General features: G+C 37.7%; 1 protein-coding gene and 1 pseudogene across 1 annotated transcript; both read right to left on the minus strand.

Annotated features, from left to right (window-relative positions):
• Window positions 1–5,560: 5,560 nt before the first annotated feature.
• Window positions 5,561–15,479, minus strand: LOC146512433 (5-hydroxytryptamine receptor 3D-like; annotated as a pseudogene).
• Window positions 15,480–15,681: 202 nt separating this feature from the next.
• LOC146512434 (5-hydroxytryptamine receptor 3C-like) lies at window positions 15,682–23,459 on the minus strand (the record flags this gene model as incomplete). Its single annotated transcript, XM_085171004.1, has 9 exons — window positions 15,682–17,943; window positions 19,305–19,390; window positions 19,687–19,833; window positions 19,952–20,162; window positions 21,227–21,387; window positions 21,487–21,656; window positions 22,642–22,751; window positions 23,117–23,161; window positions 23,250–23,459. Coding segments are annotated over 9 exons (1,359 nt in total), but the record flags the coding sequence as incomplete, so codon positions are not given.
• Between the last annotated feature and the right edge of the window lie 3,942 nt (window positions 23,460–27,401).

Genomic DNA, 27,401 nt, shown 5'->3' on the forward strand with positions numbered 1-27,401 from the left:
AGTGAAAAATTTAAATGCTACAGTTAAAAAGCTTGTGACCAGCATTGCATCATGTATCACACATACACAAGTGTCACAGTGGGGCCAAAAGTCTGAAAAATCACAGGTTTGAAAATATAATATGAAGACAATTTTGTATAAAAACAAAAGTTAAATCATAAAATTTGGTTTGTCACAATTTATATACAAATGAGACCAAAATTGTTAGTCCCTATTTAAAAAAAAGAAAAAGAAAACAAAAAAACAGGGTCAGTATTACTAGCCCCCTGAAAAAGTGGCAAACCACTGCTGTGCAATTATGTGCTTTAACTTCGTAATGCTCAAAGCTTGTAAAATCAAGTTACAACTGAGGATTATCTTCCAGTTTACAATTAGTATAAAACAGCAAAAAACTGTTTTGAGAATGCATCAAGCTGACAACAAAAGAAATACGTTTAGAAATAACTATTGATGCTCGCAAAGCAGGAGATGGATATAAAAAGTTACACAGCATTTCCAAGTGTCAAGAACAGGAGTGAGAAGAATCATCAAGAAATTCAAAGAGAGGCACACAGTACAAAAGAAGCCTGGCAAAGGTAGGAAGTCAAAATATTTTAAAGACTGGAAATAAAACTAGTTAGAAGTATCTAAAAACCCCAGAACAACTGCCAAGGCTAGGCCTTGGCAGTGACTTAACCATCTTGGGAACTGTAGTTTCAAAGAATATCATCACTAAACCCAGCTAAGGACAGCCTTTATATTATGCATACTGGAAGCATGTGCTTTGGGCAGATAAGATGAAACTAGAGCTCTTTGAAAATACTTACTAAACTACTACAGGGGACGTTGGAGGTTTAGTGATGCAATAAAATGCATAAAATGTGAATTGATTTTTATTATTAATATTATTGTTTCAAAATGATATGACAGATAACAAGCTTAGGCAACAAATAGACACTGACTTCTTGCACTTTATATAAAAAACAGTTTTTTTGGACGAATCCAAACATATGATACATTAAGATGCTAAAGCATTTGACCATCGAAAGACTCATGTTCATTGTTTGTGTTAGATGTTGATGTAAAACAACACAATATGTATCTAGGAAATCATTTACTCGCACTGGCTCGGGTAAAATCAGGATGTGGGTAAATGCTTTTACATGTTTGCATCTTAGTTTTAGCATATAGAGACTTTAGAAGTGGTGTGAGAGAGACCACAACAAGTGTTCCATCAGCATAGGGAGTGATTGGAAAAGCTGAGAAAGTTACTGACAGTGTAGGTTTTCAGTCATCCCAGTCATGGTAGTCCAAAAAGCTTGGAAAGAAATTTCCTGAAGATGTTTCACACTTTATCTAAGAGGCTTCAGCTATAAAACTGAAAACGTTCATATTATTGACATAATAACTCAATTTGTCTTCTACTGGTAATTTTCATGTTCAGCGTGTATTGACACCAGGACATAAATGCATGCACTTTAGTGTCAGCTTTACGCAGCTTAAGGTTCAATTCTCTTATAAGAACAAAAAGAAAACAAAAAAAAAAACAATATACTTTGCTCCTTTTTTTGTGGACATTATCACTAAGGCTACGTCCACACACACACGGGCATTTTTGAAAACACAGCTTTTTCTATGCGTTAGGGCCTTCGTCCACACGTAAACACCGTTTTGGATCACTGAAAACAGAAATGTTTTATTTTTTTTAAAAAACACCTGTGTCTTTGTGTTTACATGTGGATGGAGATATTTTTTAATCCTCCAGAAAGCCTGGAGAACTATTGCTCAAGAATGTTTGGAAAATCACAAGACAGCCTATACCCCTGGAGGGAATATAAGAAAATATAAAGTAATGACAGATCACTTAAGCGTTTTGTACTATATGGAGCTAATCTAGCTGATGTGTTCCCAAAGAGTGACATGTACTGAGTAAAAAATCAGTATGCTCCACAAGCCCGTGTAATCTGCCTTATTAACATTTTTCAGATGCAAGTTTATTGCACATTTATTTATTTTGGCATTATTCAATTAAACCTCAAAAAGGGATCAAAAGACTGTGGAAAATAGATACAGATACAGCTCAGTGCACGTGAAGGCACCAACGAGAGCTAGTTGATTTTGCACAGTTGTCAAGCAAAGCAGCACAGCACCAAATTTAAACTTTGGATCTTTATAGTTGCCCTAAAGGTGTTTTATTGATCAAAATGTTTGTACTTGTCTTTAAACAAGTTAATTTTATACCCTAAGTTGGACATTTTTAACATGGGAGTATCTTCTGTGTGTCTAATGAGGCACACAGATCTGTTGGTTGTGCAATAAATACACAAAGACATACCAAGAAATGAGAAGAAAAGAAGCTTTTATTTCAACAGTGTTATGTTACTGTATATGTTTTTAGGACCAGATGACAGGAGTTTGATTTCATCATGCTAAAACATGAAGTGTCTAGGATGCAGCTGTAAATGCAGGATTTACAACAGGAACTATATTTTCTTTATATTCCAACAAATAAGCTGGTAACTTAATATGTTCTTAGAAGTGCTACACTTGCAATAAATTATAATTTAAATGTGCAGCCAGTAATTTTTTTTTATTTTACTTTAATAGAAAAGGATTCTGTGTTCATAAATATACATAAAATACTGTGAAGTTACAAATTCCAACCAACCGATGCATTCTGCTAAACTTAAAACGAATGTATTAAATATATATAGGAGCGATTCTACAATTTGTGTAGATTGCTATGTTCCTCCGATATATTTAAATACAGTAACTGGGAAGGACATTTCCCCTCCACCTAATCACACTTTCACATTTTATATGGAGGTACATTTAAATCTAGAAGTCCAAAGTGAATGTTACTGACTGGCCTGCACAAAACCCTGACTTAAATCCCACTGACAATCTGTGGGGTAAACTAAGACCAAGATCAGAGCCAGAAGACCATCAAGTCTGGGGAGCTTGGGAGGTTTGCCAGAGAAAAATGGGCTGGGATTGTTGAGCAGACGTGTGTGAGACTTGTAGAAAACTACAACAAATTACTTCAGGAGGTCAGGTGGGGGGTTCATAATTTTAACCATAGTTTTTGGTTTTTGTGAAAAACTGTGTAACTCTGTGTACAAAGTAAAATAATGTAACCATCTAAAAAAAATATAAAAAACTAGGTTGTTTGGAAAAACTGTGCTACTTAATTCTGAATTATTATTAATATTAGTATTAGTAGTAGCAGTAGTAGTAGAATTTCAAAAGTAAGCTCAAACAAACAGACAGACATCTTGCTTTTTTCTAAGAGGATAACAGAACTTCCTGTAACCATCCAAACAACCAGTGAAGAGCATTTATGATACATTAAAATGTAAAAGTATTTGAATTCACAACAACCACTCAAGGCTGATGTTCATGCTGTGTGTTTGAGATATTTATGTAAAGCGACTTGAAAACAGCAGTAATTGCAGTCGATAGATGCTCATAATGTATCTGGGAAATCATTTCCTCACAATCTCGGGTAAAATCAGGATGTGGGTAAATGCTTTTACATGTTTGCATCTTTATTTTCAGCATATTGAGATGTAATAAGTGGTGTGGGAGAGACCACAGCAAGTGCTCCATCAGTAGAGGGAGTGAGGCCGTGTTTGGAAAAGATGAGAAAGTTTATTGACAGTGATTTCTTTTTGTTGTTGTCTACTGTCTGTCTATCTGTTCAGATCTTTTGTAAGTCCCGTGTATGTTCTCCTCACTTCTTAAGTCATTTTCCATGTTGTTCCTAGGTTTTTGTTCTGGACTTTGTTTGGATTTGCTAGGTTCCACTCGTGCTGTCCTGACAGCCTTTGTTACCTGGTTAAAGGTAAGTGTTTTCCAAGATGCCTTTGTGTTCTCCACTTGTGATATTTTCAATTTTCCCAGACAATTAATCTTCACCCCAGTTATCTAAATACCATCTACAATCTCCTGCTACCTTTTAGTGCTGATATTTGTTGTACCTCACACGTACGTTTGCAAATGTGTACAATTCTGCCTTGATATTTTACCGCTTATCTCCTCTCATTGATATCAGACCCAAAGGTATTGTCTAAAACCCTCCAGTCTTGCCACTATCATTTCATTATAGCTGTTAAGTGATAGTACTACAAATGTGTGATCTGGTGTAACTGATATTGTGATAAACAGCTCTGAAATTCATATATCTGTCCTCTGTTTTCCTCATTCTCTCTCTCTCGCTCTCTCCCTCTCCATCACATTTGCTTCATAGTTCAAATTAATCTTTGTTTCATATTGTCTGTAGCTCCTCTCCCTTTATGGTGGTCCAGTAGTGACAGAATTAATTAATTTATATGCCATAAAATAATTAATTAAATGTTTCATTGGTTGATTATAATTTCAAACATATAAATGATTAATTAACTATGTCAATAATTAATTAAATGTGTAATCAATTAAAATAAAATTTTAATAGAATAAATAAAAAATAATTTACTAAACATTTTAAGCAAAAAAAATGTGCTTTTAAGTAATTATTGAAATATTGATTCAATTAATTAATTCCACTTAGAATTAATTGATGAAATATTTAATGAACTATTTAATGGCATATTTAATTGATTCATTTTGTCACTCCTGGCCCTCCATACACTCTAAGGTTGTGCCCCAAATTTCCAGAAACAAAGCGCCTCAACACCAGGGTGGGGAGTCTGATTTGACCCTAACCCTAGACCCAGGATAGCTGTTCTAATTGCTCTAATACAGACTAAAGAATACGAAAAATTGCAACAGCAGTTTGAGTTTTTAGCTGTTTAACATGACCTAAATATTATATGTTAGGCATTTGTCTGTTATAAGAACTCAAGTAACTTCTCAAAATTAAAAAAAAACTGAAATATTTAACTTTCCAAAGTAAGTCTGTGAAGGTTCTCAGTCATCCAGATCATCGTAGTCAAAGGAGCTTGCAAAGAAAAGCGTCTGGACTTCTTTAAGTTACTTGGAGACGTTTCACCTCTCATCCGAGAAGCTTCTTCAGTTCTAAGGTCAAATGGTGGGGAGTCCCAGATATAAACCTAGTGGGAGTGTCCCCCCACGGAGGGACAAAAGGACCCCCTGATGATCCTCTAATCGCCTGAGCCAAGGTGTGGAACTGGGTGTGGGTCCAAATCAGTCAGAGTTTCGGGTGAGTTCATTGTGAAACCTGGCCCCACCTTATCATGCGAATTCCTGAGATCAGATGGCCCAGGATGTGAGTGGGCGTTAAGGCGTCTGGGAAGGGATCTCAAAACTGGATTATAGATGGCAGAGAGTTGGTGTCGTAAACCACCGCCTCTGTTCAAAGATGGTCGCTCACAGTGGACATAGATGGCTTCTTTCACCCCTCTTTCAAACCATCTGTCCTCTCTGTCCAAAATGTGAACATTGTTCACATGTGAACATTGGCATCCTCATCTTCCCACTAGGTTTATGTCTGGGACTCCCCACCATTTGACCTTAGAACTGAAGAAGCTTCTCAGATGAGAGGTGAAACGTCTTCAAGTAACTTAAAGAAGTCCAGACGCTTTTCTTTGCAAGCTCCTTTGACTTTCCAAAGTAACACATAGAATCGGTCACCCATACAGAAAGTAGAGGGGTGACATTCATGCACATTAAACTATACCTTATGTCAGCTTTATTCGTACCTTTCCTATGGCCAGTAGTTGTACGAAAGGTACTCTCACTGTTTTAATTATGTAGAAATGTAATTTCTACTCAGTTTTCCAGTTTAAGAAAATCAAAGATAAAAACAGAGTAACTACTGTGATATAGAAAACGAAAAAAAACTTTATTGACTCTTTTTGCCACTTCGGTCCAGTAGCTCTACCAGCTCCACCACCATCATCAAGTTTGCTGACGACACCGTCGTGGTGGGCCTGATCTCTGACAACAACGAGACGGCCTACCTGAAGGAGATTAGGAATCTGGAGAACTGGTGCCAGAGGAACAACCTCCTTCTAAACGTCAGTAAGACAAAGGAGTTGATAGTGGACTTCAGCACTAAGCAGGAGAGGAACTACCAGACCCCCGTCATCAACGAGTGCCCAGTGGAGAGAGTGGACAGCTTCAAATACCTCGGAGTTCACATCACGCAGGACCTGTCATGGTCCTGTCAGTGTCTCTACCACCTCAGATGCTTGAGAGACTTCCGACTGCCCCCCAAGGTGCTCAGGAACTTTTACTCCTGCACCATAGAGAGCATCCTGACGGGAAACATCTTAACCTGGTTCGGGAACAGCACCATGCAGGACAGACGAGCTCTACAGAGGGTTGTGCGATCAGCTGAGCGCACCATCCGCTCCGAGCTCCCTGACCTGCACTCAATCTACAGCAGGCGGTGCTGGACCAAGGCCAGGAAGATCGTGAAGGACCTCAGCCATCCCAACAACGGACTGTTCTCTCTGTTGAGGTCAGGAAAGCGATTCCGCTCCCTGAAGACCAACACAGAGAGACTGAGGAGGAGCTTCTTCCCGCAGGCGATATGGTCTCTCAATCACACCACCACACAGTACTGACCCACACATATAGTTCTTACACACACACTGGACATTCTGGACATTGTTTTCACTTCATCACTTAAACCACTTTAAGCATATTTGCACTGCACAAGACACTATATAATGTGGATTGCACAACACTGGACATTATATTCCTCATTTCCAGTTAATATTTGTACAGCTGCTGTTATTGTGTGTATATATATATTTATATTTATATTTCTTCATATATTTCTATACTGTGTATTTTGCTGTACAGTTATTTTATTTTCAACTTTAATTTATATATTTTATCTTATTCTTTCCCAGTTAAATTTACCCTTTACCCTTCATTCTAATTTGTGTTGTACAGTTATCTCATTCTTAACTTAATTTTTATATTTTATTTTATTTTTATTCCTTCCTGGTTAAATTTACCCTTTTTTATTTTCATATTTATTTCCTATCTTATTCATAGCCTTCTCTTTTTTTCTTTAGGTCACGAGCAGTTGTCCAAGCATTTCACTGCATATCGTACTGTGTATGACTGTGTATGTGACAAATAAAAATTTGAATTTTTTTTTTTTTTTTTTTAGCCAGGCTTGTCCTCTTCTCTCTTGTTATTGAGTAGCTGAGTCAGCATTTTCTCTATCTCCCTCAACTCAATTGAAAGCCTTTCCAAAGCATGGTGGTGCTCATTACTGGTGCTGGCCTGCACAGTGGCGTGTCTAGAAAATTTTTGTTGGGGGGGCCAGGTAGGGGCACAGATTTGGAGAAGGGTGGCAGATGTAATTGGCAGATAATGTTTAAAAAAAATTCTACCAACCGTTAACCATAATTCAATAACCCTATAAACCTAATAACCGAATGCGCTTTTAACTCTTATTAGAATGAGATTTTAATGACTACGGTAAGTTTTTAGATACTGCGTTGATAAAGTACAAGAGATACAATCAGTCAGCGTTTATTCAGAAGTCAAGGACATCAATATTTGCATAGTATTTTTACTGACATGTAGTGCACATATGTTTTGGGCAAAAACATTTTTGAATATTAAAATACGAACATTTGTAACAAACAATTGACAAATTAGCCAATGGCAATGTAAAACTTTATCTGCCTATTAAAAAAGAAAATAATCTTCTCACAAACTGGTGTTTGATTTTGAAATAGGAAAAAAGTGGGGAAACAACTGAAAAGACTAACATTTGAATAAAACCTGAAAGCAAGTAAATACTTTCTATGCTGCCTTATAATAATGGATTGGATTTATATAGCGCTTTTCAAGGCACCCAAGGCGCTTTACAATGCCACTATTCATTCACTCTCGCATTCACACAGGAGGCAAGCTACGATTTTCGCAACAGAACTGACAGAAGCGAGGCTGCCATATCGCGCCAACACCTACTGGCCAACACCAGTAGGCGGTAGGATAAAGTGCCCAAGGACACAACGACCAGGATCGCCGGGGATCGAACCGGCGACCTTCCGGTTACAGATACGCTTCCCAACCCCCTGAGCCACGGTCGCACCTTATGGTAAACTTTGGTGATATTGATAAAGAACAACACTGGCTAATGATGAAATACAGTCAGCTGGCATGGTGACACTGCCAGTATTAACCTGCAGGGCTGGACTGGGACAGAAAATCGGGCATTTTGACTAGAGACCGGCCCACCAGGTATTAAAGCCATAAAGCCTTTGAATGAAAACAAACGCTGTTGTGACAGTGATGTACACAGTCTTGTTGGTATATGTATGATTTCTATACATTTTACGTCAGATAAAAACTTTGGTTGTAAGATTTAGATAATTATTTAATAAAAGCTAGATATTTTAAATGAGAATAAGAAAGAAAAATATTTCTTTGTGTCCACCCTTTCCCCGTTAATGCCCTACCTGGCCCCCTGGCAACACTTTGCTAGACCCGCCCCTGCACAGCTATCAGCTGTCAGCTGCTTAGAAAAGGATCCTGGTGTTATTTCTCAGAAACAGTTCATAACTTCCCTTCAACTCATTTATGTCACCTAAGAGGTAAACCTGTTTCTCCATCACCTGTTCAGCTCTGATGATTCAGTAAGGACGTCTCCTGGTTTCATCTTCATGTTTCCCTCTCACCAGATATACAAACCGATATCATGACCAGCAGCTTTTACGGCCATGGCTCCAACAAACATCAGCTGATACTAGAAAGTAATATTAAATAAATTCTAACAACAGCTGATCAAGCTTAAACGTGCTGCTGTTGTTTAGCGCGACATCCGCTGGTTTCCTCTTTCTGGCGCAAAGTGAGCAATAAACAAACAAGAGAAAAAAGCCGATCAGCTGATCATTGATCAGTTTCATGATTGAAGTAGCAACAGGAGAGGCAGGGGGAGAGAATGAGAGAAGAAGAGGCAGCTGTGCAGCGTAAGGACAGAATAACTCCAGCTTTGTGTCTTTTTTTCATTATAGCTGAAGTACGGGACAAACTGCGTCTCTTCTCAGCTCAATACAAAACGCATTATATTTTCTCTGAATGAGGGACCATTCCATTTTTTTAAGGAGCCGTTGGCAACTCTACTAACTAACCTTATGAATAAAATAAAGTTCGCTATCAGTAACATCATAGCACCCACCCAGCTGTATAGAAACTCCATCATGCTAGCTAGTAGCATTACGAGTTATTATAACTGACTGTAAAAAGTCAGCACAACGAAAATAAACTCCACCTAAACTTGGTTTATATCTGACCCAGATAGACTGCAAGTCATAACTTCTTACCTGAAGTTTAGTTCACCTGACACTCGGACTGGCGGCTGCCTCGGGCCTCTCCTCCTCCTGCCTCCCCTTCCCTCATCCACCTGTTGCCTCTGTGGAAGCCCCACCATAGCCACCACCAAACAACTTTAGTTAGTTAGTTATTTTTACACATCGACCTGCATCTGGCCAATCCACCACCTCTCATTGTTCATGCCGTTACAAAAAAATAAAAATAAGTCACCGGGCAAATGCCCGGTATGCCCGATGGCCAGTCCAGCTATGTTAACCTGCAACCAAATCTGCAGCTCCATACAGCAATGTTACGACTTGAATTATATCTTATAACTCATAACTCTTATGTTAGCTCCCCTCAGTAGCATACTGTCTGAAATATTCGACGGCTGCAATAATTCTTTAAATGTTATTTTTTCCTTGGTATTCTAATTTCACCGAAGTTTACTAAACTCAACAAACTTAATATTACTTACCGGGACATTTATTCTGACCTCATTTTCTTTCACCGAAAAATTGTTTTCTGAGGTGCCGTCTTTCGTGCTTGGCTTTCCTACCTTTGCTAACGTGATGCACATAGTGCAGAAGCTGATGCTGCATTCACTTACACTCGGATATCTGAGCTTCACCGTGAAAACATAATCGTACATTTGATATTTGATTGAATTTTATTGTTTTACCTTTGGGGTGCCACCTGGGGTGGCCTGTCTGATTGGGGGGGTGGCCTATGCCCCCCCAGGCCACCCGCTGGACACGCCACTGGGCCTGCAAAAGTGGACTAGTTTATATAGTGTCATAATTTCAGCTGTTATGCGTTTATATTTAGCTTCATTTGGACAGGAGTTACACCCAGCTCTAACCTCTTCAGCTTCATGCAGCAGTTCAGATGGAGTTTCACTGGCGTAGATACACACACTCTGGGTCTATTTGTGCAGTTCTGAAAAGACAATTTTCACCAGATTTAAGCTAACAGAATATGTTTAAATCAAAAACCCAAAAATGGCATCCAAAGTGTGAGCAGAGTGTTTGATGTTGTTACAGATTCATGAAAGGACCTAAGATTTGGACACCTAACGTTTATTCATTACGTAAAGCCAATAATCAGTGGAGAGTTAACAATGCAGTGGACTGTAACAAGAGTAGTCCTGAACTTGTGCTGGAAAAGACTCCAGCTCTTACCTCTGTGACAGCTGCGAAGGCTGGCTTTACCCTGTTTAGTACAATCCTCTGTCGGGCTTTGGTCTTTCTTGGGCTCAGTTTCTTGGGATATAGAGTCTTTCTCCATCAGATACATTACAAGAATGGTCTCCAGAAGGCTTGGCATCATCAGAGGTAGACCGCTGAAGGCAGCAGGATGATCAGTATTGTGGACAATTTACCCTTCATTAAGACAGTATGAAGTATCCAGTGAAGGCAAGACTTTTTGTGCTTCTTTACCTATGAGTGGGATCCTGTTTGATGATGCAGGCAGAATTTCATTAAGGATAAGCTGTAACACTGTGACGGCAAGCAGAACAGTGACCTTGAAGCTGAGCTTCTCACCCCCGCTGTCTGAGATCAGGAAGGAGGCCAAGTCCAAAGACAAAAAGAAGAGGACAGGCAGCAAGAAGTTGACAACATAGAGGAGCGATCGCCTCTTCATGGTGATCTGTAAAAATCTGGATATAGTTCAAATCGCTGACAAGCTCAAACACAACTTAATAAACTGTGCAGTAAACCTAAAAGATGCATTAGGTAAATGCGCCATATTTGCAAAGCAGTAAAATATAATTAAGCAATACTAAGGAAAACTACAAAGATACAAAGAATAGAGGCAATAAGATAAAGTAAGAAAAAATACAAAAAGGAAGGATGGAGTGAAACAAGAAATTCTGGTCACTGTACTGAAAATCATAATGCCAAGTTACTTTCTGTTGTGTAGAAATACATAAGTGTAAATGATGATGTCTTGGCCAACTAAATCACTGGCATTGTTGGCTGTGACTGTCATGTTTATGAACAGCCACTCATATTGTGTCCGCATCAAATGCTAGTTTACAATTTATTTACTTAAACAATTTTTCTTTTTTTGTGTGTTATAGGATTAAAGTAGAAACAGCAACCTTTTTCACTCACTATGGTTTATACACCACTCTGCATTTACTTATTAGTTGTTATTCATCTCTAATTGTCTTCCGCAGCATGTCCTTGTTCTGTCTTCATCCCCAACCAGTTGTGGTAGATGGCCACCCCTCCTTGAGCCTGGTTCAATGCTAGACCACTCTGTCGCTTCTGTAGAGTTGTCACTTGGCTGCAGCCGAATGTCCCGGGTTAAAGTGGAAATGAAAGGCCACCAAAGCATCACATCACAGCATAAACAGTGTTGGGAATAACGCGTTACAGTAACTACGTTATTATTGTGGTAACAAGCACGGTAACTAGTTATTATGCCAAAACCAGGAACGCGTTACTCATTACTGGGATTTAGATAGGGTCGTTATTCGTTACTTCGTGTGGTGGCTATCACGGAGCTTCCACAGATTCAGTAACATTAGCAAGTGGTGGAGGCAGCAGGTGGATGAGGGAAAGTGGAGGCAAGAGGAGAGACCCGAAGCGGCCGTCGGTCTGAGTGTCAGGAGAACTGAACTTCAGGTAAGAAGCTATGACCTGCAGTCTATCTGGGTCAGATATGTTTAGGTGGAGTTTATTTTCGTTATGCTGACTTTTTCGTACTGCGTACTAGCTAGCATGATGGAGTTTCTATACACCTGGGTGGGTGCTGTTACTGATGTTGAACTTTATTTTGTTCATAAGGTTAATTATTAGACTTGCCAACCATCCCCTAAAAAACTGACTTGTCCTGTATTCAGAGAAAATATTACGCGTTTCGTATTGAGGTGAAAAGGAACGCGATTTGTCCTGTACTTCAGCTAGAATGAAAAAGACACAAAGCTGGAGTTATTCTGTCTTTGCTGCACAGCTGCCTCTTCTCTTTTCATTCTCTCCCCTCCCTCGCCTGTTGCTACTTCAGTCATGAAACTGATCAATGATAAGCTGATCGAATTTTCTCTCTTGTTTGTTTATCGCCCACTTTGCGCCAGAAAGAGGAAACCAGCGGATGTCGCGCTAAACAACAGCAGCACATTTAAGCTTGATAAATGTGTGTCTTTTGTCCCAGTCCAGCCCTGTATGCAGCTCATCTGCAGTCTGGTGTTACCTACATCTTCCTATTCCGAAGGCAGAATTTCCGAGTTCTGAGTACAATCAAAGCACCACAACTGCAGTTTTCGTGTTGGATGTAAAAAGCACATGGCGGCAGTCAACAACGGTCCAGGTGTGGGATTTCTCTCGTGGAAATATGCACATTATCTTTTCCTTTCTATTGGCAGGTGGCACAGTGCACTTGTGGCAAGTAAGCAAGCTAGAAGACTGGCAATCTTGCTGGGTATCCAGTTACGGAAGCAACACATTAACAAGAGAATTCTGAGTAAAACCAAAGTAACTTTCCCTAGTAACTAGTACTTTGAAAGTAACAAGTAACTTGAAGTGACTGAGTTACTTTCGATAAAAGTAACTAGTAATGTAACTAAGTTACTAATTTAAAGTAACTTACCCAACACTGTTCATAAGCTAGAAAAGCACAAATATCAAGTCATCGTTATTTCTTCTGTGTACCTCTCTGTAGCTGCCTTGGTACAAAACCTTATGTAAGTCAGAGATTGATCCATCCATTCATCCAAACATAAGTACATATACCCATCCTAACTGCTTATCTCACAAAATCACAGTGGCACTGTAGCCTAGCAACCACCGATCAAGAGGCAACCCTATGACACCGTGCACTGATATTTGTTTATAGACCATAAAAAAGCATGCTATCATTGTTCAATTTATCATTTACATCAAGCCCATTTCTTTGCCTTATTGTCACCTTGAGGAGCTACTGTTAAGATTTAGTGCTATATAAATATAACTGAATTGAATTGAACTGAACTGAATTGAATTGAATCACACAAACACCTCCAAATGATTGCAACTGGTCCCAGTTAAAGGTTTGGGCTTGACTTTCTGGAAAGACATGTGTTCTATCAGAGGGAAATCAGAGATGTGTATATTTATACTTACATCTCTTCAATAGTGAGATCTGGCTTCCACAAAACCTCAATAGGTAGAGAAACATTATTAATCCCACAAAACTGATCTGGATCCCAGGAAATATATTCATTGTGCCACCTCTGCCATTGAAACAAAATGAAGGAAAGATTAAATAAATAAATAAATAAATAAGGACAGAAAGAAAAAAGTTGTTTGTTGTTCAGTTTTATGCATCATCTAGTGGCAGAACTCACCATCACAGTCCAAACACTTTTGGTCTTTCTCAACCTGTAAAAAACAGATATGTGACAAAATCACTCTTTGGTTGGTATTTGAACTCTTAATGCCACTCAATAATGTAATAAATGGCTTTACGTCTTATTTCATGGCCAAGATGCCTTTCAAATCTCTGATCTATATGGCACCAACAGCTCAGGCTGCTTTGGGCTCAAAGGGAGAGCTGTGGTCTTTCTAATAATCTAAGTACTTGGTGAGTGTACATGCTTTAACTACTCCTGAGCTTTGGAAACCAAAACCTCCTGTAATGTAACCCCTCTAAAATCTCAAATTACATTAATGTTTGTGTGTGGGCCAAACAGCTGAGATATTGTTGAGCAGGTTTGTCAACTGTATAATTTTGAGTGTGTCAGGTGGATGGTGAAAAACCAGCTTTGTCAACAATAACTATTCTTGACACTTCACTTTGGTTTGGTTTGCTTCTTTGTTTTTTATGTAAAGCTTTGAAACATTATTTAATTATATTTGATATTTATGTGGTAGGAATCAGATCATTTGTGATACTGTCTGCGTGTTTTGATACAAATTTTTCCCTTACAAATAAAGCTGAAATAGAAATAAAATTAAACTAGCAGTTTCCCCCGCTTATCTCTTCACAGAAACATTAGAGTAAAAGGGAATTATTGTATTTGGCAAAATGTTGATTCATTTAAATGAAGCCTTTGGGAGGAAATGAGATTATAAAGAACAAAATAATATCAATATTACTTGATGATAATGATATTATTTCATCAAAAGCAATGTAACAAATTTTGACATTTAAAGACTTTACAAATAAATCCTGGAGCACTTACCACAGCTAAGATGGCATGAAGCAGAATTTCAAGCGAAACCCATGTTGGGTTTTTGTCATTTTTCACTGACCGGGTCATCATAAAGAGCTTATTGTTTTTGGTTAGGTTTAGGTAGTTCAAAACATCCTGATAGCTGCAGACACGTTCAGAATATACTCCATCTACAGCAAACAAAAAAACAAAAACAGGCAATTCAGTTATGATAAAAATCATTCTTAATGTAAAGTGCTGTCAAATTTGACCTTTAATTCTTTTCTTCATTTTAAATTCTACTATGCTGCTATTACAGCGGCAAATAGCCAAAGTTTCAAAGGTGAGCTTTGCACATTTTGCCCACATACTGGGCATACGGGCATACACTACAACCCTGACAAAGCAAAACACAGGGCTTAAATACACAGAGGGATAACGAGGGAAATGAGACACAGAAGGAGAGCACAGCTGGGAGTAATTAGGCTGGACGAGACAAGGGAAGCAAAACTAGAAACACTGACATGAGACACAGACCTCCAAAGTAAAACAGGAAACACACTGACTGAACTCAAGATATGTAAACTTAACAGACTGGGAGACAGAACATAGGGACCTGAAACATGGGACAGAAAGACACCACGTAAGCACAACATGGAACACAGGAAGCCATATAACAAAACCTAAGAATTATAACCACAATAACCATACCAAACCTAGTGTATTAATATCTATAAAGATCAAAACAGCGCAACCCACATGAACATAATGAACTCACAGGGGAAAAGTAAAACTAAACACATTTAACCTAGGAACACAGGACCTCTTCAAAACAAAACAGGAAACATAAAAACACAGACATGACTACATGAACTTGACAACAAAAGACATGCAGACATGAAACACATAAAGGACAAGAGAGACTTAACACAGGGTTTGAAAGGGGAATCTAATAAACAAATGAACTTAGATAACCTAATGAACTTAAACATAAACATCAAAATAAACAAAAACTCAAAACGCTGGGTCAAAAGACCCAGGATCGTGACAAAACCTCCAGCAGAACCAGGCTCAAGGAGGGGTGGCCATCTACCACAACTGGTTGGGGATGAAGACAGAACAAGGACATGCTGCGGAAGACAATTAGAGATGAATAACAACTTATAAGTAAATGCAGAGTGGTGTATAAACCATAGTGAGTGAAAAAGGTTGCTGTTTCTACTTTAATCCTATAACACACAAAAAAAAGAAAAATTGTTCAAGTAAATAAACCGTAAACTAGCATAGACAAAGTAGACCCCCCACCCCCCACCCCCCAAAAGAAATACCCGGTAAAACCAGCTGTAAAACCAACAAACTCAAATGCACTTGAAGACAGACACACACAAAGCCTTGCTTATTTCCTGCTAGGGGTCCACAAAGCCACCCATTCTGTAAATTTCTAGTCGCTGGAAAATACTGGATTATCAGAACACCTGCCAGGATAAACCAGTCTTCACCTTGTTTAATACACTATCATTCACTGTTCTACTGTAAAGAATGACTGGCGCATAAAACAGGAAGTCTTGGTCGGAATATCGGCAATATTTTTATTTATAAGACAATAACTAATGGTTTCCAAAAATGGCTAAAAAGTCTCAAGGGCCTCAGAATATAATCAGTGGCTAAATGCTCAGTGACAAAATTATTCAAGGCATGCTAAAATGAACTCATCCAGAGTTAAGTTTGGTAATAGTCATAATGACAACACTAAAGGTTTGCAGAATTTATCATTACTATCAAAGAACACCTTAATGTGTGTTTGCTTTTGTTTTTAATGTGCAAATGGTAAAGTGGTGCACGCCAGCATGGCTGATTCAATGGCGTAGACAATAAAAGAAGAACAGTCCACTAACCCCCAGATCCACCCTGTGCTGAATGAAATTACTAGCTGGCCTCTTTTCTCATAACATGTTTACAACACGATATCAGGTGGCTGAGAATGAACATGATTGGTTTTAACAAATGAGCTGTGAGGTGAAGGAGGACTGAAGTATGACAGGCGGGAGAGATTGAACGTCAGAAATATGAAATCAGTGAGGTCAGTGAGTGTGTGTTTTTGTGTGTCCAAGATAGATGTTCCCCTTTGATAATGACTGATTTACTGCCCTGTCCAGTTTACATTAGATTAGATGCAGGCAGGATTTAATCTCAAATATCCTTTACACTAATCTGCCAGGCTGCTCTCCTGTAGCAAACATCTATGACATGCCTGCCTGCACCAGTAGAGGGAACCCTCTCCTTTTGCTCGTCTGAGGTTTCTTTCATCTTGTTACTGTTAAATCACTTTTTGAAGTATTTTTTCTCTTTGAGTCTACAACAAAACATTTACAGATTTTTGGGATGCTATATACTATATGAATAATATTGATGTTTTTGGTTGTGACCAGGCTGTGGATAGCCTTTCAGATACTGTTCATCTGCTAGTTTTTTAGGCCTGCCACATCTTCTTTTGCCTTTCACATATCCAGTCAAAGTGCACGCTGCACACCTGATATAAAGTGCTTTGAGAAACATGTTCTTCTTCTTTGGCATTTTTTTGTAAATTCAGCTAAAGAAATGGGAACAACTTCCCTTAATGTTAATGTAATAGACTTTTAACAACACAGTGTCTAAAGGTGCATTTTCAAAACAGTGTTTTCGTTGTTGTTGTCTGGCATGTACAGACACAACACCGGTTCATTCTTTGATTTAGGTGGCTTTTTATGCTTAAATGATTCATATGTCAGTGTTAAGTGACTTAACAAACAAATAATTGAATAAAAAACATCCTGAAACTTTTCAAGACCTTCAGAAAGCCTGGGGAACTGTTGCTGAAGACCACTTTTAAAAATTACATGAATGTCTGACTCATTGGAAACAAAATATAAAGAGACGTGATGGCTTAAGGCTTTATTTATTAAAAAATATTCTGAGATGATAATATTTGTTTATATGGCCCACAAACTGAGTCATTGTTTAAGTAGTTTGGGGTTTTTTGTTTCTTGGTTTTTTCTGTTTATTGGTTTATTGGACACTTCATTCAGCATTCATTAAGCATAATACAACAGCTTGGCCTATAAAGTGATGGCTGATTAATCAAGCCAAAAGTTTAGGGTTAACACTTCGATCATTCTCATTCCAATACATGTCTGAAGGATCATCTAACTTTAACTATGTAAAAGTTGAAAGCAAAACTATATAAAGTGTATATAAAACAAAAAATAACAAGGTTTTACAACATTAACATGATGTCCTAAAATACAAAAAGACAATACAAGCCATATTTTGACACAAATACTCTACAGTACAGAAACTGTAGTATTAATAAGAAATACTCTACATTTCTAAGTGTTCCACTCAGTGTACATGAGAGAGAGAAAGAGCAACACGGTGACAGCATAGAAAATGAAGAAAACCCTGTTGATTCTGGCTGCCCACTGGACGTACTTCCCTCCCTTTTCGCTGCCACTGAGGTGCAGATTTAGTGATTTCTTCAGCTCCTTCAGCTCCTCCAGGATCAGCACCAGCACATTATACTCTCCTGTATGATTACTGTTGTTAACCTGCACAAAGTCAAGCAGTCAAAGAAGGATGTCAGAGAGAGTTTATGGTGATGAGAGTGTCTAAAAAACATTGAATGGACATAAATTGATATTATGAGCACAATCAGCATAATAACTGGCCTATATTTGCTTTGCTACATTACCTCTGCTCTAGTTTCCAGCTAAATCAAATCTTGTATGACTATTTCACGCTGAAATGAGGCCTGATGGGAAAAAATATATCAGGCCTCTGCATTAACACAAAGATGCCAGCAATTTTTTTTAAATTTTATTTTGGGTGCAGCTCCCACGTTTAAAAAAAAAAATCATATTTATTGCATTATTAGCAGATATTTACCAGCAACATTTTGTAGGTAGCTCAGTATAGCACCTCTATTATACTGTAACGCTTATTAACACAAGGTTTTTTCTCAATATTTGTTCAAATAGTTTGATTAAACAGGAAATAGGTTTTGACACACGAGAAACTCACAATTTTAAAGATAATGAAAATAAATATTTTACAACAATCTAACATCTGTGAATACTAGCGATTTACTTTTTATTTAGTGCCACCGCTTACTTATTCTTAATAAATGTGAGGGTTCATGTGTAAAACTACTGAATCTTGCACTGAACCATCAAGTAACACTCTGTAACCTCATCCATCTGCAGTGACCCCTGGTGTTTTAATGCTGCAACAACAGTTTGGTCTTTGTTTTTATTAAAACTGCATGTACTTTTAATAATTTAATAACTTTCTGTTATTGTATCAATGATCATTTTTAGCCTTGAATAAAGAACGATTCTAAGTAATTTTCCTCCAAAACTGTGTTTTTGAAAGCTTTTCTTGTGTGTTTAAGGGAACTTAATCCCATTTATAAATAATATTAGTATCAGTTATTTATAGCAAGTTTATTTCATCATCAGAGCAATGATATTTTATTTAAAACATTTCCTCCAGCGCTACAGAGCACATAATTTATCACTGACCAACAACAGCTTTATCCAAAGCATTACTTTCATGTGACAGTAATGTCCAGGGGAATATATCAGGACCTGAGAGGTTCCCCAAATAATACTGTAACATAATCAATACTAATTTCTCCCATATCTGTAAAGCTGTGTTGTATTCTTCTCAACAAAGTATCTTTTCTTTTTAGTCTGCAAACAGGAATCTGAGCCCTGATTTGATGTTGGTCAGTCAAAATGCATCCGGAGGCAGTGTGCTCTGAAGATCTTATTCATCCCACTCAAGATGAATTTACACATTTGTTTTGTTGTCACTGATTAATTAAGATCTTGTAAAGATGTTAATACAATTTTGCTCTCCTGTCATGTCATATTAATGCAATATCTGCATGCATATGCTCAAACTGTACCACTTCAGCAACAGGCAGTAGCTCATGCTGTTGCTCATCACGGGACACTATGCAGATGCAGGAACAGCAGGTCTGTCTTTTGTCTTCTGAAAGCAAACAGTAGGTTTGTCACAAGAATTTACACACATTTAAAACATGAAACATCTGCTAACTAAAGATAAGATGAAGCTTTTGAAATTAAATGTACAGCATGCAAATCATCGCCTTCTTTTTGTTCTCTTTTTCAATAGGTTTGCTTGTGTTTCCAGACACTTTTCATGTTTACTGCATTTAATGTTTGAAAGCATTTTTCCTTTGCAAGTATCTGAATTCTGGTTTTAGCAGACTGATACTATAGACTAAATCTGTGATCAGTATCTGAGAAGCTTTTTACGTATCTCACCTGCATCGCTGTTATTAGTTTTGGCTTTTTTATGTTCGTTCTTCACCTTAAGCTTGACTTGGGAGTCTTTTTCTATCAGATGTGTAACCAAAATTGTCTCCAGCAGACTGAGCAGCATAAGGGCAAAAATCACAATGCAGTATGTTGCTGAAAGGACAAAACAAGCAACAGTTTTTTTTTTTTTTTCTATTGGTATCTGGTTCTTCTACATACATAAAATATGTCACCACACTTAAACATCATCCTTTAAGGAAAGAGTCTTTACCTATGAGTGGGGTCTTGTTGGACATGGAGGGCAGGATGTCGTTCAGGATGAGCAGCAGAACAGAGATTGCCAGCAGGACGGTGACTTTGAAGCCCAGCTTCTCTCCTCGATGGTCAGCGATGAAGAAGGAGGCGAGATCCAGAGTTAGGAAGAATAAGATGGGCAACAGGAAGTTAATGACGTGGAGGAGTGGCCTCCTCTTCATGCTGAACTGGGAAAACGGGTTCAGTGGTTAGATTAGATTTACCTTATGTTAGGGATGCAACGATACCAATTTTTTCAAACCGATACGATACCGATACTTGGATCTGAGTACTTGCCGATACAGAGTACAAAAAACGATACTTCTACCACACACACACACACACACACACACACACACAAATACAATTAATTGGAAGACAGGTTTTATTATATTCCCTGCCGATAAAAAATAAAATCTCAATAAAAATGACCACAAAAAAATTTCAAGTGAAAAATAAGCACTTCTGTTAAATTATTGCAGAGTCTCCACATTGTAATTTTACAAAATATCACTGAACTATTGGCACTGTCTCGAGCTTTCAGAATAATAAATAAACGCTTCTGTTTGGAATAAAATAAATACAAATTAGGTTTGCGAATAAAATAAACGTTTAAATTATTGCAGAGTGTCCATATTGTAAACAAACAAAATTATTATTATTATATAAATAATAAAATATAAAAAATTATAAAATAAATAATAAATAAAATAATAATTGGCCAATCTAACAAACTACAACAGAAATGACAAGCCACCCTCTGATTAATGAAATAAGTTGGTATCGGTTCATGGTATCGGTTAACTTTTACGAGTATGAGTACACACACATTTTACAGTATCGGCCCCGATACCCGATACCAGTATCGGTATCGGTGCATCCCTACCTTATGTGAAAGTTATCATATTGTGTGGGTGTATTATTGCAGAAGTAACTTTTAAAATTGGTTATTTATCATAAATTGCTTGATTTGGTCATATAAAGTTATTATCACAAGACCATTGTAGTCAGTTCTGCAGCATTCCTGTTTTATGAATACGAGAAGCTTTTATTTCAAGAAATATTTTAATGAAATAGAAAAATGTCTCAGTTTAAACATTTCCTTGTTTTCTCTGTTCATTTTACACAACGTCCTGACTTTTTTGGAACTGGGCTTGTAGAGATGTAAATGTTAATGACGTCTCTTATCTTGTTTTTTTTTGTTTTCTAATGTAATTTGCCACTTGTGTTTTTCTTTCTGTGTATTACGTACAGTGTATATGAGGTTTTCCCACAGTTTATTTCCAAAGGTCATATTGACTTTGGAAATGGATAGTTGGAGGAATTCCCACTCTCCCTGTGTTTTCATCACTTCACGGGAAAACTGCGTGGCCCGGGAGGAGTTGGAGAAAGGAGAAAGTCGCATCTCATCTACTGTTTTGAGAAATGACAGAAAGAATGAGAGAAACGTTTCAGAGTTCAAACAACTATGAAAGCAGGAGAAAACACACCAAAACACTCATCCTCCCTCACCACAGTGACTTGCAGAACCAATGGTGATGTTACATGTCTGCGTGTCGAAGGGGAACTTGTGGACATCCATCTTACAGGTACTGACAATCTTAATCTCGTCCTCAGAAGTGATCGTCCCATCGTAGGCTACGGAGATGTAATAACTCTGAGGGGAGTCGTCTGTCTGTATCCTAAGACCACAACACACACACACGCACGCACGCACACACATTATTCTCTCTTTCAGTATGTTTGCAGAGCACCTACACAGCATAATTTGATGATACTAATTATAAACTGACTGAATTATTCTGAAGCTCCTGCTGTCACAGCAACAGGATGATGTGTTTGTTTTAAAGTAGTATAAACGCTGCTGCGTGTACTTTAATAGAGTGTGCACACAATGAAGCTCCTGACCTTCTAAACAAACACAGGATGGCAGCAGATATCAAGCTGTTACATTTGATGCTGAACAACTATAAAATGAATTTCTGCAAAAAACAAGCTCCTGCAAACATTCCTCCCTAGTGATATCCATTATGATGGTCAGTTTGGATTTCAGCAGGTTGTTCTCATAGTGTCTATATACCTAAATGCATTGAGTTGCTGCCATATAATTGGCTGATTAGATATTCCTGTTAACAAGCAGTTGAACAGGTGTATCTAACAAATATGTCTAGCCAAAAACAACGTAAACTGCAAACAGGAAAGTGTCTGTTATATCAATAAACTGCCTTAATAAATAGATAGCATCACAAAGCAGCATTGTCCATGAAAAATAAATTGGTGATGACCTAGCAAATAATAATTCTGTTTTACACTTATGACAGGTGAGCGGTCGTAGTTTATTGGTTGTTATATATGATTTGTTTTAGCAGCTGCCCTCAGCAGTCCTGTTCACATTTCACTGTAAATAAAAAGTATTTCAAATTCAGCTATGAGAAAAAGAGTTATGACCTTCGTTTCACTGTGATTTTCAAAGATTTAACATGCCAAAAGTATTTATTTTGCAATGTGAATCCAATTTTATTCAAAATATTGATCTCTCAGGCCAGGAAACACTTTTTTGACACACTTTGATTTGAACAAAATGAATAAAAGTGTCCCATTTTGAACCTGTTTGTGTTTGATTTTGTAATAAACTACACTTCATGTCCGTGTGTGTTGCTGACTCACATCTCATAAATGAAGACATCTGGTTTCCAGAGGATTTCTCGAGGAATTGTGATATGAGTAATTCCACAAAACTGATCAGGGTCCCATGAGATGCGTTCATTATTCCATATCTGCAGTAAGGTTAGATTATCAGAAAGGTCAAAGTATATGTCTCAGGCAGACCATGATTTGCATCCTCATTGGACCGTTTTTTTATTTCACCTTGTGCAGAATAGAGCAGATAGACCAATGAAAGACTGCATCAAACAGATCAATGTACAATACCTAATCTAACAAGTCCTAAAACAGCATCTGTGGAGCTTAACTTTATCATGAACGTCAAATTATCGTTTTTGTAGTGTGCTTTCTATATTTATTTATTTTAGTTTAATGTTGTTTTGAAATGTGTTGGCATATTTTTTTTTTAATATAGATCCCAGAAAGATTAGCTGTGCTTTGTGTTAACCTAATGTAGATCTGAAGAAAATAAACTCACCAGGGTTGCCCAGACAAAGGGAATAAAAGTTTGTGTTTTCTCAATCTGAAAATAAAGTGATGTCAATAATGACCACTTTCATTGTAGCATTTAGCTCATTAATTACACATAAATGCAGTAATGTTGCACCTACCACAGCCAGGATGGCATACAGGATGATGTCCAGCTCTACTTTGGTGGGGCGCGTGTAGTCCAGCACAGGGCGCGTCAGTTTAAACACACTGTTATCTGTGGTCAGGTTCAGATAGTCCAGAACATCCTGGTAACTGCACACTTTCTGACAGGAAGTCACATCTACAGCAAAACAGTTGTCAGATAAATGATTTCTCTTGGAATTTAGATTTTAAACAATATATTTTGCCATTCATTTTTAACTTTTGTTTGGAGAAAAAAGAAATTGAGAGATTGTACACAGCTGCTTAGTTTGCTTCTTGTTTCTTAATCTATTTTTTTTTTGTCTGCAATGCTTTTATCATTTAATTTTCCTTGTAGTGTCAAAAAACTGTTTTCAGGAAACTCAAGTTTCATAACATTTTTAAATCTAGAATTGGATTAATGTGGATTTAAAAGAATTAAAACTGTCTATTGTCATTAAAGATCCCTATGTACACCTATGTTTCCCTTTTCTTCCCTTGCTTAAATCTCAAGTTTCATCTTTTTTATTGGAAATAATAACACTAACTCTCATTTGAACATTTTTCAGTCCCCGATTTGTCTTAATCTGTATTATGCCTTTATGAGATATGTCCAAAAAAAGTTACTGTTACAAACAATGTAAAAAGTTAAAGAATCAGATACCTGCAGGATGGGAAGTACTCTGCTGTCCATTATTGAAATGGAAATAACACTCCAAACAACACAAAGTCTTACCAGTTAAGATGATCAGGATGAGAAAAGCTGAATACATCGTATATGCAGCTGTGAGAGTGTCTCTGTGTGGTTGAGCTACTTCCAGAGGAGCATGTGTCCCTGCTGTTAGAGCTGCTGCCCTGACATTTAATCTGAGAAGGGGAGGGCTGGGCACAATAAATGACCTGGCTTGCTGCCTTAAATGAGAAAAACCCTCCCCTGCACTCTGATTCTGTAATTGGCTTACAGAGGAAAGGGACATACAGAATATATGACACTTACTTCTTGAGGCAGATAAAGATTATAGGTTTACGAGAAGAATAACAAATAAAACTAAGGTAAAGGCGGGTGGAGGGGTTTTATATGTTTTGGGACAGAGATAACGCAAATTTGCAGCTTGCTGGTGACACAGTCTTTGAGTTACATAAGAGATATTTCCTGTAACAGACACAAAGCTGCAAACCTCAGATGAGAAGGTAGAATTCAATTAGAGCGCAACTTGATCACTAAAACAATGTGGTAATGACATTATGAACACTGTCCCCATTAAAACCACTTACTCCTGTTGTCTTCCAGTCTCAGTGCCCAGCTGAACATCAAATATCATGTATTATTTAGGCAAAAAGATTTTCTGTACAGTTAAGTGACTTCACTCATACAGTCCAGATTCAGCCTTTTATACTTTAATAGATTTAACAGGCTGGCTGTTATCAAACTGGAGTTTATCTTTGCTACTGATTATTTAGATTACCTATCTAAATGAACAGTTGAGTGTTTGAGCTTCATTTTTTGCTTGATTAATAAGTATAACGTATAACAGCTCGTAACTTTTAACCTCTTAACCAGTGTCTGTGGGGTTGTTACAAAAGTATGCCAATGCAAATTAAACCCTAGTTCTCAATGATGGGCAACCAGGGGCCCCTCCTCTGCCTTTCAAAAAGTCTTCTAGTGGTATTGAGGTTTCTCACGACATCATGTGCACATTGCTTAAGAGTTGTTGAGTTAGATGTGATACAACCATTGGTTGCTGGGGAAATGTGTATTTCCAGACTGGTTGGCAGCAGTTCCTGGAGGTTGCTGGTTTTCACTGGGTGAAATCAGATGCAAAGAAGGCGCTGTACCAAAAAAGCTCTGATTGCTTTGACTGCTAGCATTGTGACAGCTGCCTGGAGCCTTTTCAAATTTGCCTGCAAATAATCCCTAACTATGAGCCAAGTGGTAGTACAATTTAACCCTGGAGAACCCATGGGGTCAAATTTGACCCCATGGTTTCCCTAGAAAACCAATGGGGTCGGCTTTGACCCCATGGGTTCTCCAGGGTTAAAGAAGTCCAACAAAAACTGCCAATGGAAAAGGTTTGCCTTACTAAAAACTGTGCCACAGCCCAGCCAACATATTTAACTAACTTTTAGCAATCATTTTTTATAGCAACTACCTTTAACCTCCACTACTTGCAACTGGTTGTTAATTGTTTTGTTTCACAACCAGCAGTTATCAGATGGTCAAGAAACAATCTCTAGATCTGTGTGGTTGAGGCCTTTTTCACTTAATCCTACATTGTCACCAGGATTTTCACACATCCAAAATGGTGGACAAGTTAACATGTGGTTGGTGGACAATTGTCTGCAAAGCCTCAAAAGAAGTCAATGGGAAAATTAGGCTAGTTCTCGTTTGATCGATGAGCTCAGTTAACACTTTGCTAATAAGCTGAGAGTCTCACGCTCTTGTTTCAAATCCTGTTTAATGCAATAATGTTCATTTTGTTCATTCAGAGTGGATAAAGGGCACACAAAGTGTTCTTCAGGATGGTTCTAGCTTGTGACCAAGAAGTCACAAACTAGAACCATATGAGCATGTCTTCTTTTTTGGAATAAACTAACACTCAAGACTGTGTGACTAGTGCAACCTGTTTCAAATCAAAACTGAACAGGCCTTTTTGGGGTTACAGTAAAGTGATGTACAAACCATCTGTGAAGTATGAACTGATCAAATAACCTTTCTTAAGTTAACACTTCTGATTTTAAGCCTGTTTTTACTTGCCAAACTGTGAATAACTACTGTGTGTTACTAGATAGCTATCTAGGACTAGTATTAACTGTTTAGCTTGATCCTCTCTTTTAAATATGGTCACATCTGTTTTCAAAACACCAAGAGAGCAAAGGGCAAAATGTCAGACCCTATAGGCTTCAGAACAGTAGCCAACAAATAAGCAGGTTACGTCACATATCTATCTTATATAGTGCAGTATATAGTCGGGAATGGCTCTTGAACTTCTGGAAGATAAAGATATATCTGACAGGTGACTGACTACTTTTTACTTCTAAAGTGTATCAATTTATTGTTGTGTGTGAGCAGGGCCGTGCAGAGAGGTTTAAAGGGGCGGGTGCTCAAAGTTAAAAAGGGGCACATAGAGCCAGGCTGAATAACAACAACACACATTCATCAAGAATCTAATATTGGAAGGGCAGGGCTGTGTTGATCTGAGACTGTAGACATTAAAAAGCCCATAGGAGAGATGGTAGCTGATTAAACAAGTGTCATGAGATAATAACAAAATGCAAAGATTGGTGACAGCGCTTGGAACCATAAGGCAACAAAAACTGTGAGAAATAATTTAGGCTCTGCCTGTGAATCACTCTTTGCTTCTCTTCTTCCTTCCATCCCATCATCTCATATATCACTCTCCACTTGCTGTCTATCTGAGAACAAGGCACAACTTGCTATTGCAATAAACTATTTAATAATTTAATTATCCACACCTAACAACTCTTGCACTTAATCTATAATAAAATGATGACAGAAAAATGTTATAGCACTGCCTTTAGTAGCCTCACACAACTCTACTGTTTCCTCCTCATGTCCTTACCAGCCATGTCTGGACAATGTTATATCATGAGTAATAATTTAAAAAAATCCATCTAAATAAAACACACACATGCACGCACACACAGTGACGTTTTAGACCTTCTTCAGAATACTGTATATACTATGGGCATCACGGTGCTGATCCAGAATCCTTACATTATTATTATTACTAGAGCTACAATAATAAAGCAACGAGGAGGGGGAAGTAATAAATATGAAATAATGTATTTATGATGATTCTATTTGTTTCACTATCCACTCTGTGCAGGGGCAAAGCTTATTACATTTTTAAACTGTAGAGATACAATAATTTTACTGCTGTAAAATCCAAGTTTTGTCTTATTTAAAATATAAATCTAATATAATCTGCTTCTTAATGTATGTCCTTTAAAATACAGCATGTGCTTTTTAATATATTATAATTATAATAATGCATAATTATGTGGACATGCATATTAGACCGTTTTTTAGTGAAATATAATCCCCCCCAGAAAGGCAGGAAAAGCTCTGTAACTTACTTTAAAATTAAATGTGTTCCCTAAAACGGTGACAGAGCTGCAGACCCATGACA

Source organism: Neolamprologus multifasciatus, chromosome 8, assembly GCF_963576455.1.
Source record: "Neolamprologus multifasciatus chromosome 8, fNeoMul1.2, whole genome shotgun sequence".
Taxonomy (NCBI): Eukaryota; Metazoa; Chordata; class Actinopteri; order Cichliformes; family Cichlidae; genus Neolamprologus; species Neolamprologus multifasciatus.